The sequence below is a fragment of the Leucoraja erinacea genome, chromosome 10 (assembly GCF_028641065.1).
Source record: "Leucoraja erinacea ecotype New England chromosome 10, Leri_hhj_1, whole genome shotgun sequence".
NCBI lineage: Eukaryota > Metazoa > Chordata > Chondrichthyes > Rajiformes > Rajidae > Leucoraja > Leucoraja erinaceus.
The window spans coordinates 50,583,454-50,596,581 of NC_073386.1; the positions used below are offsets into that span (position 1 = coordinate 50,583,454).

At 42.7% G+C, this 13,128-nt stretch overlaps 1 protein-coding gene across 2 annotated transcripts in view; it reads right to left on the minus strand.

Moving 5' to 3' along the window:
* The window catches only part of suco (SUN domain containing ossification factor), a 79,562-nt gene that overhangs the window by 38,526 nt on the left and 27,908 nt on the right, over nucleotides 1–13,128 (minus strand). For both annotated transcript variants that reach the window (XM_055642252.1, XM_055642251.1), the window contains exons 2-7: nucleotides 9,740–9,830; nucleotides 9,046–9,147; nucleotides 6,204–6,346; nucleotides 2,970–3,101; nucleotides 2,501–2,687; nucleotides 901–1,006 (exon numbers count right to left, since the gene is read on the minus strand). In XM_055642252.1, the coding sequence (XP_055498227.1) occupies nucleotides 901–1,006; nucleotides 2,501–2,687; nucleotides 2,970–3,101; nucleotides 6,204–6,346; nucleotides 9,046–9,147; nucleotides 9,740–9,830 (761 nt within the window). The remainder of the gene's footprint in view (nucleotides 1–900; nucleotides 1,007–2,500; nucleotides 2,688–2,969; nucleotides 3,102–6,203; nucleotides 6,347–9,045; nucleotides 9,148–9,739; nucleotides 9,831–13,128) is intronic.

Genomic DNA, 13,128 nt, shown 5'->3' on the forward strand with positions numbered 1-13,128 from the left:
ATGTATTCTCCAGAATCAACAATGGAAAACTGATAGACAAAAATGCTGGAGTCCGAAGAAGGGTTTCAGCCCAAAACTTTGCCTATTTCCTTCGCTCCATAGATGCTGCCTCACCCGCTGAGTTTCTCCAGCATTTTTGTCTACCTTCCATTTTTGTCTACCTTCGATTTTCCAGCATCTGTAGTTCCTTCTTAAACAATGGAAAACTGATGCAAGTTTAAAAAGCTGGTCCACTTATAATTCTGAGTTGATCAATGCACAACGAAATTGTTCAACCATAAAAGTAAATCTCAGAAGATACTTAGAGGCAGATAATGTGGAAAAAGTTAAGGAGAACTGAATTTGATTTGGTGACTGAACAACAACATTCTAGGAACCAGACAATGTGACTCCAGTGCTTCTTCTGGTCCTGACATTGTATTCCTATTCACACATCTCACAACAGAGGTAATCGAGAGGAAACCTGTGTATTCATGAGGAACCCATGTGGTTATAAATGAAGAATGCGCAAACTCCACGCAGGTCAGGATTGAACCCAGATTTAGTTTAGAGATACAGCGTGGAAATGGACCCTTCGGCCCACCCTGCCTGTGCCGACCAGCAATCGCTGCACATTAACTCTATCTTACACACACTAGGGGCATTTTACCAAGCCAATTAACCTAAGAAACCTGTACGATTTTGGAGTGTGGGAGGAAACCAGAGCACCCGGAGAAGACGCACGCAGGGAGAATGTACAAACTCGGTACAGACAGCACCCGTAGTCAGGATCAAACTCTGGTCTCTGGTGCTGAAAGACAGCAACTCTACCGCTGCGCCACCCCACCCCTACAGCTCTAGCCTCTGTACCACCAATGTTTCCATTCACTCAGGTCATCTCTCAAGCTTTCCAATGCATACTTTTCTCCTTCTCTTCTTCCATGACTTTCTTCTTCCATTCATCAAACGAGGGAATGTCTCCCGAATCTTTAGATGGAATCGGAGGTTCTCTTGGAACTTCAGCGTCCTATATCAAAGTGAAATTCATATCAGCTTGCATTTAAAATATTGTTGATACTTGACTAGCTCAAAAAAACATTTTAAAGATTCAAACAAGACTCTCAGCAGATCACAAACCCTTATAATTCTAACCTCAAGAGCAACGTCAGCCCAATTAATCAGCTATCGGCAGAATTAGTGTAAAGTCATGCAATTTTAAAAGCAAAACCAAATCCAGTGCAACCAGCGATTACTATTTTTCCTCCCTTTCTGCTCACAAGTATTACTTTAGCTAAGTTTAGATAATACAGCATGGAACCAGGCCCTTTGACCAACCAAGTCCATGCTGATCAGCGATCACCCGCACACTAGTTCTATCCTGGACGAGAGACAATCTTTACCAAAGCCAATTAACTTACAAACCTGTACATCTTGGAATGTGGGAGGAAACCGCAGCAAGGTTAGAGATTCAGTGCAGAAGCAGGCCCTTCGGCCCACCAAGTCCGCTCAGCGATCCCCGCACACTAACACTATCCTACACACACCAGGGATAATTTACAATTATACCAAGCCAATTAACCTGCAAACCTTGCACGTCTTTGGAATGTGGGGGGAAACCTGTGCACCCGGAGAAAACCCACGCAGTCACAGGGAGAGCATACAAACTCTGTACAGACAGTACCCGTAGTCAGGATTGAACCTGGGTCTCTGGCGCAGGAAGACAGCACTCTATTGCTGCGCAACTTTGCCACTACTTTGAAACGTTCTTGGTAAACAAATCACATTTTCAACTCAATTCCTCAATTAAAGTAACAAGTAACAACCAGTCATAAGTTTTAAACTATTTTTTTTTTTTAAACAACTAAACAGCCAATTTCTCACTGGTTAATATCAGATTTTGCAATTGACATTGAAAATGAAAGTTGGAAACACTTCAAATTGGATTAAAGTTTCAGCAATCGAACGCCATCCACAGATTTGTTTGTAGTTATTAAAAACTTTAACAATCGCTTGTCATTATTTAAATGAAGATTAATGACTCCAAGATTAATAAACTCTCCAAGAAAAACACATTGAAAAAATGCCCTCTTTTACAGCTTTTAGTCAATCAACTTAATTTATAACGTAATCTCCTTGATTTAATTGTGATCCGCTGTACTGTTGAAGCCGATGGAAAATGTAGTTTAGGCCTCTATTTGGGCCTCTAATTCTTCCATTACGAAAGACTGTCACTGCCATGAAGGGATTGCAAAGCAGTTCTGATAGGTACTTAAAAAAAAAAAAAACTGTTGAGCTATATCAGATTTCCGAGACATCCTCGTGACCCAAAGGCTGGGAAGTATGGATTTACAATTTAAAAAAGGTGTTTTTTGTTTAAGAAGTTATCACACCACGTGGCTTTTGCTAAAACATGATGTTTTTGGATACTTGGATGGTAGCCCAAGAGACTGGAAATTTGACCAACTTGGCACACACAAAAAAAAAATGCGCATCTGGCATGAAGATATTAAGTCATTCTTACCTCTGCCAACTCTTCCGTCTGCAAGGCCTGTGTTGTGTTGGATTTTTGATCTACTGCTGGCTTCTCTTGGTCAGCTTCAGGCAAAACAGTCTTTGGAATCTCAGTAAGCTCAGGTTCGGAACTAGAAATGGGCACGTTTTCCTTGCCATTTGAAGAAGATTCCTCATCATTAGGTTTTTCCTGAGGACTATAATATAGGAACATGGTTTTTTTGGGGTTTTCTTTTTTTCTATTTAATGCTTCGTTGTGCAGCCAGAAACATAATAGGTGTTGGTACATTTTGTTATTTATACCATTGTGTTATTTATACCATAGCAATGCTGCATACAAGCAAGAACTTTGTTGTTCTGCTGTCAGTGTATATGACTATTGACACTCATGCACGTACAGTAATGTGAACCAAGCAGAGCATGAAGCAGCCAGGTACTGCACACCAGACAAAGCAACATGGTTTTGTAAACACACTCACCTCTCAATCAGACTGGGATAGGAGGATGGCTTGCTTTGAGGAATGGCCTCACTTTCCCCTCCAGCGTCACAGTCAGCTTTCGATGGTTCATAGCTTATTTCAGGAGTATCATCACTGGAATTTTCGGTTACACTAAGAGAAAGAAAAAAAATGACACAAATTTAACAAATTGTTTCAATTAAGTCCTTCCCCAACAACTTTAAGAAACTTAAAAATTAAAACACGCACCCTGAACTAATCAACGTTTTTACAAAATATGAACTCAATTTTAATAATTGTCAAGTACAAATGCTTGCTTTCATTCTTATGGCTACACATTCCTAAGAAATAAATCACATTGGCAATGTAGTAGCCATTTAGCTTAACTCAGTATGTTATAACCAGTTACCTTTAAATTTTATCTGCCTGTAATTATGTGGGTGGGATTTATAACGTAGGTGGAGGCTTGTTTGCGGCGAGGATTTTCACAGACATGCTAGTAGTTTTTAGTGTTAGTTGGAGGAAGCATGGGGGAGAAGGCACAGCTTTCGACCACATTCTCCTCTTCTTCTTTCGAATGAAACAAACCAAAGGAATGCAGGAGAAACTCAGCAGGTGAGGCAGCATCTATGGAGTGAAGGAATAGGTGACGTTTCGGGTCGACCCTTCTTCAGACCGAGGAGGAGGGTCTCAACCCGAAACGTCACCCATTTCTGCACTCCATAGATGTTGCCTCACCCGCTGAGTTTCTCCAGCATTTTTTCTACCTTCGATTTTTCCAGCATCTACAGTTCCTTCATAAACCAAAGGGATAGTTAGATCTCAAGCCAGGTGTTGAGCAGCCAGGTTGTTGTCTCTGCGTCAATGTCTGCCAGGCCCTGAACTCCATTTGGTGGGTGGTAGAACAGGCACCCAGAGATGACATGGTTGGCTGTCTGTTGTTCTGCTCCGCATTCACAGGCTGGGCTCTGGCGGAGTCCCCATCTCCACATGCTGGCATTGAAACGCCCAACTCCAGTACCAAGTCTGTTGAGCTTCACCCATGCTCCGCTGGGGAGGCCAGACCCTGGACAAGAGACTGGTGAAGAGATGTAGCTGTGTAATGGAGATGAGGTTGCCTCCCACTCCTGTGACCACTGGTGGCTATCCAGTGTGCTTTTGTCTCAGTTGGCTGGATGGATGTTGGGAGTTGTTTTCCATGTGGAGCAAAGGGGTGAAGAGACTTCAGTCAGGGCGGCCTCTGCTCTCTGCTAATAGCCTGATGGAGGAGGTGATCTGGGTCTATGGCACAACGAGATAGTGCCAGAGTTGCTGCTTGCCTTCGGATCCCTGCAGGCGGAATGCCTGCAAGTATAGGGAGCTGCTCGACTGGAGTAGGTTGGAGGCACCCAGTGATGGATCGCAAGGTGCTGTTCAGGCTTGTGTCTACCAGGCTGGTATTACTTCTACTCCATACGGGTGTGCAGTACTCAGCTGGGGCATACACAAGAGCTAAGGCAGAGGTGCGAAGAGTTGATGGACTGGCTCCCCAACTGGTTCCTGCTGCCGTCGGATGAGGCCGCTACGTGCCATGACCTTGTCGCGGAGACCAGCCAGGTGTTGACGAAATGCAAGTGACCTGTCCAGCTTTACGCCGTGGTAAGTGGGTGTTTGTTGGCAGTCCAAGCGCCTGTCGTTAACGAAGACAGCTAGCTCTCGCTTAGCTTCCTTGTTGTTTAGATGGAATGCTGTTGACACTGTTTTGCCTTCGCTCAGCTTTAGACGCCACTGTCGTAGGTATACTGCCAAAGTCCCCAAGTCTTGACTCAAGAAGCTTTCGATTGTCTTCCACTCTTTGTGTCTCATCAGGATGGCTAGATCGTCAGCATACCCATATTTTCCAGCGATGGTCTCTGGGAGGTCATGGATGTACACGTTGAAAAACAGTGGAGCCTAGACGGATCCCTGTGGGACGCCATTCTTCAGTCTACGTTGCCTACTCTACTGTCCATCACTGGTCTTAAGCACAAAGCTGCGGTTTGATATCAGCTCCATGATGTAGCGTACCAAGCACCCGAAGTAGCTTTGCAGTTAGTCCCCAGTGCCACACGGTGTCATAGGCAGCTGTCAGATCTATAAGAACAGCTCCTGCCTTCTCATTTGCCTCAAAGCAATCCTCGATGTCTTGGGTGATGAGGGTTACCTGGTCCGCAGTAGATCGACCTTGGCGGAAACCAGCCTGCTCGTGGGGTAGTTGAGGGTCTATGATGGGGTTGATAGGCCCATGGATCAGCCTCTCAAAGAGTTTGTATGGGATACAGAGGAGCGAGATGAGGAGCGAGATGGGCCAGTAGCTTTTAGGATCCTTTATCTTATTCAGTTTCAGGAGAGCGATGACTGTTGCATGACGCCAGATCTATGGTATTTTACACTTCTCCATGGAGGTCGACAGGTACTGTCAGATCTAGTTGGTAGCAGCGTCTCCAGAATGAAGTAAAAACTCCAGGTGTATGCTGTCAGATCCGGGGGCCTTTCCTGCTTTCAGCATCTTGAGTGCTGTAGCCATTTCCTCAGAGGTGAAAGCCGTTGTTAGGTTCGTATCCACTCAGTAAGTTTTCCATGAATCGGCCACCTCTTTGCTCACTTCGCACGAGAAATCACGGTCAGAGTTTGTGAATCGACCATTCTTGACTAGTTGAGATGCGATTGTGTTGGCAGTCACTGTGCATTTGCCGGGTTTGGATGTAGCTCTGCCGGTCAGGCGGTTGACTGTGTGCCATGCTTTACAGCTCGAGTGGGTGAAGTTGATCGATTCAACCGTTCTTGTTGTTTCTCATTCATGCGCGTGAGCAATGTAGTGACAGTAGTTTCAGACCATGCACGAGTTTGACTACGAGCAAGATCAAAATGTACTTAAACAAGAAAACGTTTGGATTAATATCTTACTGTTTTTACTACCACAATAAATAAACTATTATTCAAGAGATTGTGTTTTGAAGATTTATCTTTGGACGGCTTTGAATGTCTCGTGGAGAGCTCGCATGCGTAACAAAACTATCTCCTTACCCCCGTGTTCAATCATAGTGGCTAGAGGAAAGATTCCTTGAACGATATAATAATCTGCCATTACAGGCATTACTGTATTTTGAAATATATAATTTTAGTCTGTCACGATAAACCTTTAAATCATTTAGAGCAAATGTCACAGCGTTAAATTTAAATTACCAATATAATTGGCGAGTCAAGGTAGGTTGTTGGATAGTGCAGAACACTTGCCTGTGTTGAAAGGATGTGTTCTCTGAGGTAGTCAGACTGGAAATGTCATCAATACTAGCAGCTACGCTAGCAGGTGGTTCCACTAGTTCTACAGAAGGCTCGAGTCCAGGGTGAGGAAAGGCAGACTGTTCAGATTTCACATGCTGTATATAAAGAAAGTTGTTCTTGTTAAAAGGTAAAACAACACAATCAGTTAAGAGCAGGACACTTATTACTTCAAATGACATAGAGTACTAGAGTAACTCAACGGGTCAGGCAGCATCTGTGAAGGGAAATGGCTAGGCAGGGATATGGATTATATGCAGGCAGGTAAGATTTGTATTCTGCATCATGTTTGGCACAGACATTGTGGACTGGGTTCCTGTGCTGTACTGTTCTATGTTCTAATAATTAGCTAGATTAGATGTGCATAGCTTTTCCACATCGTCAGGTCAATAGTGCTTTCTCTGTACCAGAACAGACAGCTTGGAGACTCTGTTAGTTCTGGAACATCAGTCTTCAGAGCTACAGATGCGATGTTGTCCGCCTTTGTTATATGCGGTATACGTAGACGCAACTTGATTTCACATGCAGCAAATTGAATTGGCAGGAAACAGACTTTTGCGATGGCTTTGATTGTCAGGACAATGTCGAGATGGATCAGCCATTTGGCATTTCTGCCAGAACATTGTTACGCTTACTTTGAACATCATTGTCCACAAATGGAACAGCCTTTCTCAACAATCAACAAACAAATGGGAACAATGAACTTGGCGTGAGACTGCAAGCATCAATGTATCGCATTTATTACATTTAATATTTCCCATTTCAGATGAAAGACACAAAATGCAGGAGTAACTCAGCAGGACAGGCAGCTTCTCTGGATAGAAGGAATAGGTGACATTTCAGGTCGAGACCCTTCTTCAGAGCGAGAGTCGGGGAGAAGGTGACATAGAGATAACGAAGGGTAAAATGTGAAAACGAGACATCAAATGAGATGTAGTTCAAGGAAAATGTAGAATAGATCATTGTTAGCTAGGGGAGGTGACATTGATAAAATATAATCGGGAGATAATTAGACTGGTCCGAAACAATTTGCGCTGGGCCCCACTCTGACAGTGGAGGAAGCCCAGGACAGAAAGGACAGATTGGGAATGGGAGGGGGAGGGAGAGCATTCCAGTATTTGAAAACCCGGCAGCTTACTAAGTAACCTGTATAACACATTTCATGACGAGCATCTCAAATCATCAACTGTATGCCACAAATAATCATTCCAAAATATTAACTAAAACTCCACATTTCCAACTAGCCCTCCACATCACGTTGTTTCGCATAGAAAAAATATCGCCCTTCCTTTGTCTTTAGAGTAAATAACAAATAACTGATAGAACTTTCAACTCATAAATTGTATCAGTTAGAGAAGATGGAACTGCTACTTTTATAAAGAATTAGGCTTGGTCAATAAACATTAAATAATAAGCAGTGCTACAGCTCAGGTTTTTTTTTTTTTAAATCACAACTCCAATTAATCCAAGAAAATATACAAACGTCCTTCGTGTCTCCAGGCTGATAAGAGTTTTTTAAAAAGGTGGTAGCAAAAATGATTAAACTCTATAGAGCTACCAGTGGGCAATATCGCAATCAACCATGATTTGACCAAACTACCTTCTTACTGTGTTTAAGAAGGAATTGCAGATGCTGGAGAATCGAAGGTACACAAAAAAGCTTTTGTGTACTTTACCTTCTTACTGTCATGGTTTACATGCAAATAATGTACCTATTGGACAAGGTATGAGAGAACATCCAAAAAGCAGTTATTGAACGGCCAAATAATGGTGCAGCGGTAGAGTTGCTGCCCTACACCAAGGACCAGGGTTCAATCCGGGCTACTGGTGCTTGTCTGTACGTTCTCCGTGACCTGCGTGGATTTTCTCCAGGATCTCCTGTGGTTTCCTCCCACATTCCAAAGACGTACAGGTTTGTAGGTTAATTAGCTAGGTAAGATTGTAAATTGTCCCTAGTGTGCAGAGAATTGCATTAGTCTGCAGGGATCGCTGGTCAGCAACGCACTCTGTGGGCCGAAGGGCCACGCTGTATGTTTAAAACAAAAATACCTTCAAGTGGAGAATGATGCCAATACTTAAAATGCTTAACAAAAATGGCATGAAGTGAAAAAAACCCTTGGGGTAAACTTGTTTTTTTTTAAAAAGCAGTAAGAAATCATTGAAGAGATGAATTCAACTGCACGGTCCAAGAGAAAGCATGAATGAATAAACTTATATTGGCCAAGTATGTACACATACAAGGAATTTGCCTTTTGCTCCGCCCGCAAGTAACACAACATACAGTAAACAATTAAGAATAAAACATCATAGTTTAAACACGTGAATGAAATAAAATACCAGAGCAAAAGTATCTTTTCCAGTCTAAAAATAAGTTGCTTATAAGTTTTCACAGCAAAAACCATACTTCCCCTCCTGTTATAAATACTGTACTATTAAATTTATCTCTCAGATCTTTGCTTCTGGTCAGAATATGCAAAAGGATTATTTCTTTAAAAAACTAACTCAACTAGTATGACAATGTTATCCCCATAGTCTCCTTTAGGAGGAACTAACTGCAATAAATGTTTTATATGGTTTGTGCAATGACTACCACGTCACAATGACAAGACAAATAATTAATGACCCAATATTGAGAACAGGTCTATTCAAACGGCCAAAATGTTTAATTCAAAACATGCAAATATCCTGGTGAATGGTAGCTATTGCACCTTAAGAACCACAAATTAAAACATTTAACGTGGCACATTTTACAAATGGGAAAGTTTGAAATAGCCATTCAGAATTTACATAACCTTACCTGTTGGTTTGCATGCGTGTACTGTTCTAGGAGGGGATCTAGCTGGCGGCTAATATGCGAATGCTTCACATCTGCAGACTCATCAGACACATCCTGTTTGAGCTAGATTATATTAACATACAATTTGCAGGTAAATGAAATTCTAGCTGTTATAGACAAATCCAAGCAAACAGTAACATAACACAACGGGGGGGGGGGGGGGGGGGGGGGGAAAGTACACCCACTCAATTTATGCTCTGTGAAAATGAATGAAAAGACACTGACCACCAATTGCTAAACTTATTAAAAATTGACTTTTTAAATAGCACAAAATAAATTGATCCAAGATGCCCAACCCAGGCGACTGTGTGATGGTCACAGAAGTGGACCTGCGATCATGCATTACAATCACTCCACTCTTAAATCTCTGCTCCAACAGCAGCATTTTTACTTTAGCTATGATCTAATCTCCTCTCAGATCTGTACACTGTTTGTAATCATGTATTGTCTTTCCGCTGACTGGTTAGCACCCAACAAAAGCTTTTCACTGTACCTCAGTACACGGGACAATAAACTAAACTAACGTGCCAGTCTCCTTTCATTTATACAAGTTTAATCTTTTTACTTTAAAACAACATTTTTGCACCTGAAAAAGTATTCATGTTATCATGATCCACTAAGCAATTTCAAATTTTAAATATTAAAACTGTCTTACCTTTTCTTCAAAGTGCTCATTTTGTGCAATATGTGTTTGCGTGGATGTTGGTTCCTGTTGCCCAGTACAACCTACATTCCAATGGGGGCACCTGACAAACAGACAGAGAAAAGGTTTACGAGGTAGGTTTACGCTGCCGGCTACAGGAGTCAAGATCGTCCCGTCAGAGGACTCGAGGCCCCCGAACCGTGGGAGAGCAAAGAAGGGAAAAGATTTGAACTTTTTTCACCTTCCATCAGAGTGAGGAATGTGGGGGGTCACTGTGGTGGATGTTTATGTTAAAATGTATTTTGTGCGTTCCGTTGCTTTTAATTATATGACTGACTTGGCAAATGAAATTCTTCGTACATGCTGCAAACCATACTTGGCTAATAAAGTATTATTGTGATTGTTATTTCATGACATTAGTTCCCGACTACCAGTGCTGTCTGTACGGAGTTTGTGTGTTCTCCCCGAGACGTGCGTGGGTTTAGGTCTTCGGATTAGTTTAGTTTAGAGATACAGCGTGGAAACAGGCCCTTCAACCCACCGGGTCCGCGCCGACCAACGATCCCCGCACATTAACACTATCCTACATCCATTAGGGATAATCTTTTTTTTTTAACATTTTACCAAGCCAATTAACCTACAAATCTGTATATCTTTGGAATGTGGGATGTCTGTACGTCTAAACATGTACATCTTTGGAATTCCTCCCACTCAAAAGATTTACAGGTATGTAGGTCAATAGGTCAAGATAGATGCAAAAAGCTGGAGTAACTCAGTGGGACAGGTAGCATCTATGGAGAGAAGCAATGGGTGACGTTTCAGGTCGAGAACCAGCATCTGATTCACATTTATTGTCACATGCACCAATTAAGGTACAGTGATATTTGAGTTATCTGCAGTCCCTTCCAACAGGTTTATGAGCAAATTGCCTCCAAACTATTACCTAGATTATGGATTATGAAAGTAGTCAACCTTCATCATATTTTAGCAACATACCCAGTTCTACCAAACTACCGTCATGCTCAAATTACCAGACTCTTTATCCGACTGAAATGTCCTCCATCTAAATACTTGGAAAACTTAAGCTTATCTAAACCTGGCAAAAATCCAATTCCACACACCGCTCAACATGCCGCATCTACACTAGTCCCACCTGCCTGCGTTTGGCCCATATCGCTCTGAACCTATCCTACCCATGTACCTGTCCAAATGTCTTTTAAACATTGCGATAGTGCCTGCCTCAACTACCTCTTTTGGCAGCTCAACTTATATACCCACCACCCTTTACATAGAAAAGTTGCCCCTCAGATTCCTTATTATGTTTCCCTCACCCCCTCACCTTAAACCCATGTCCTCTAGCTCTTGAATCTGCTATTCTGGCCCTCCTCCCTTAAAGTTAGCTCTTTCGCAGTGTAGAAATTATTTAAGATTATTCTTTCTTCGGCCTCATTACTATTCATGAACAAGTGCTGGAGTAACTCAGTGGGTCAGGCAGCATCTCTGGAAGACAGATAGGTCATGTTTTGGGTTGTGACACTTCTTCAAACTAGTCTGGACTGGTCATTCTCAGATAATTTCCAGACCATTACCCATCCTTGTGCATGTTCATTTGTACAATGAAAACACTGTCTATGCTTCTGCTCTGGGAGGAATTAACCCTCTGACTATCATATCCCACACCAGTAGGCATTACCACTCTATGGTCGCACTTGATGCACTATTCACTGTGTCAGACTACGGAGTGCTTTTCATTCCTCATCTGTCCTTTCAATACATAATTCTCGCCTGCTTTTGTTCCCCCCCCCCCCCCCCTCCACCTCTTTTCCAACTTTCTTCCACCCAACTACAATCAGTCTGAACAAGGGCCCCAACCCAAAACATCACCCATGGAGGTTCTCCAGAGAAGCTGCCTGACCCGTTACCCAAGAACCCTCTCTTTTTGTAAACCAGCAACTACAGTTCCTTGCATCAATGCCCATTAGTAGCCTTGACGTCTTTAAAGCATATCAACAGTTTGCCACCCCTAGCAGTTTCACATAAATCACCAAATCTACTGCCTTACAGCACCAGAGACCCAGGTTTGATCCCGACTATGGGTGCTTGTACGTTTTACCTGTGAGCTGCCTGGATATTCTTCGAGATCTGCAGTCCCCCCCCCCCCCCACCCCACCACACTCCAAAGACACAGGTTGCTAGGTTAATTGGCTTGGTATAAAATGTAAACTGTCCCAAGTGTGTGTAAGAAAGTGTTAGCGTGTCGAGGTCGTTGGTCGGTGCGGACTTGGTGAGCCGAAGGGCGTTTCCGCGCTGTATCTCTCAACTAAATTAAAATCAAAACCGTAACTCACTTTAGCAAAGGGGTCAAGGAAAGAGCGTTCACGTCGCGGCCCTGTTTCAACCAATCTTTCCACCACCACGCACAAGACGCACAAGAAGCGCAAGACAGACACCATTGTGCAGATGCCGAGAAGTGTGTTCAGCTCTGGCTGAACAACTTCTAATCTTGTGTGTGGACTCGATAAGAAGAAGACTTTAGCAAATGGATATCAATCAGTTAATCAGAGAAAAATGAAATAGGATGAAAGGAAAAGAGCTTGGAGGAACAGACCATGCTGTACTTTGGAATAATCCCTTAATAATGCATTGACAATGACATCAACATTTTCAGACCATCAATAGAGACATGGTAAGTTAAACATTGGATTAGCACATTAAACCCATGGCGACTTTGATGCTGACTAGAACGTTTTCTACATTCCTAAATATCACAGCTTTTATCAGGATATTGTGAACATCAGCAAAATACAACGGACTCATTTTTAGTTTTAGTTTAGAGATACAGCGCAGAAACAGGCCCTTCGCCCCACCGGGTCCGTGCCAACCAGCGATCCCCGCACATTTACACTATTCTACACCTTCTAGGGACAATTTTTACATCTACCAAGCCAATTAACCTACAAACCTGTACGTCTTTGGAGTGTGGGAGGAAACCGAAGATCTCAGAGAAAACCCACGCAGATCATGGGGAGAACGTACAAACTCCGTACAGACAGCACCCGTAGTCGGGATCAAACCCGGGTCTCCGGCGCAGCATTCGCTGCAAGGCAGTAACTCTACCGCTGCGCCACCATGACCGCCCATTCTCTCCAAGTAAAATGCAACCTTACACAGTAACAAGTCATCTGAACCGAAATAAAGGCAGCATTCCGACTAGATATAGCAGAATACACGGATCAAAAATGTAGAACTGGTCCCACCAGTTTTAACAGAACAATTTTTTAAACTGACCAACCTATTACACAATTACTTACCGTGGAATTTCTTACTGTAAAATAGAAATTTTGAAAGAAACCCGACATGCAAGGCCCAACCTCTGTGTCATACGATACAACTTAGGGCGG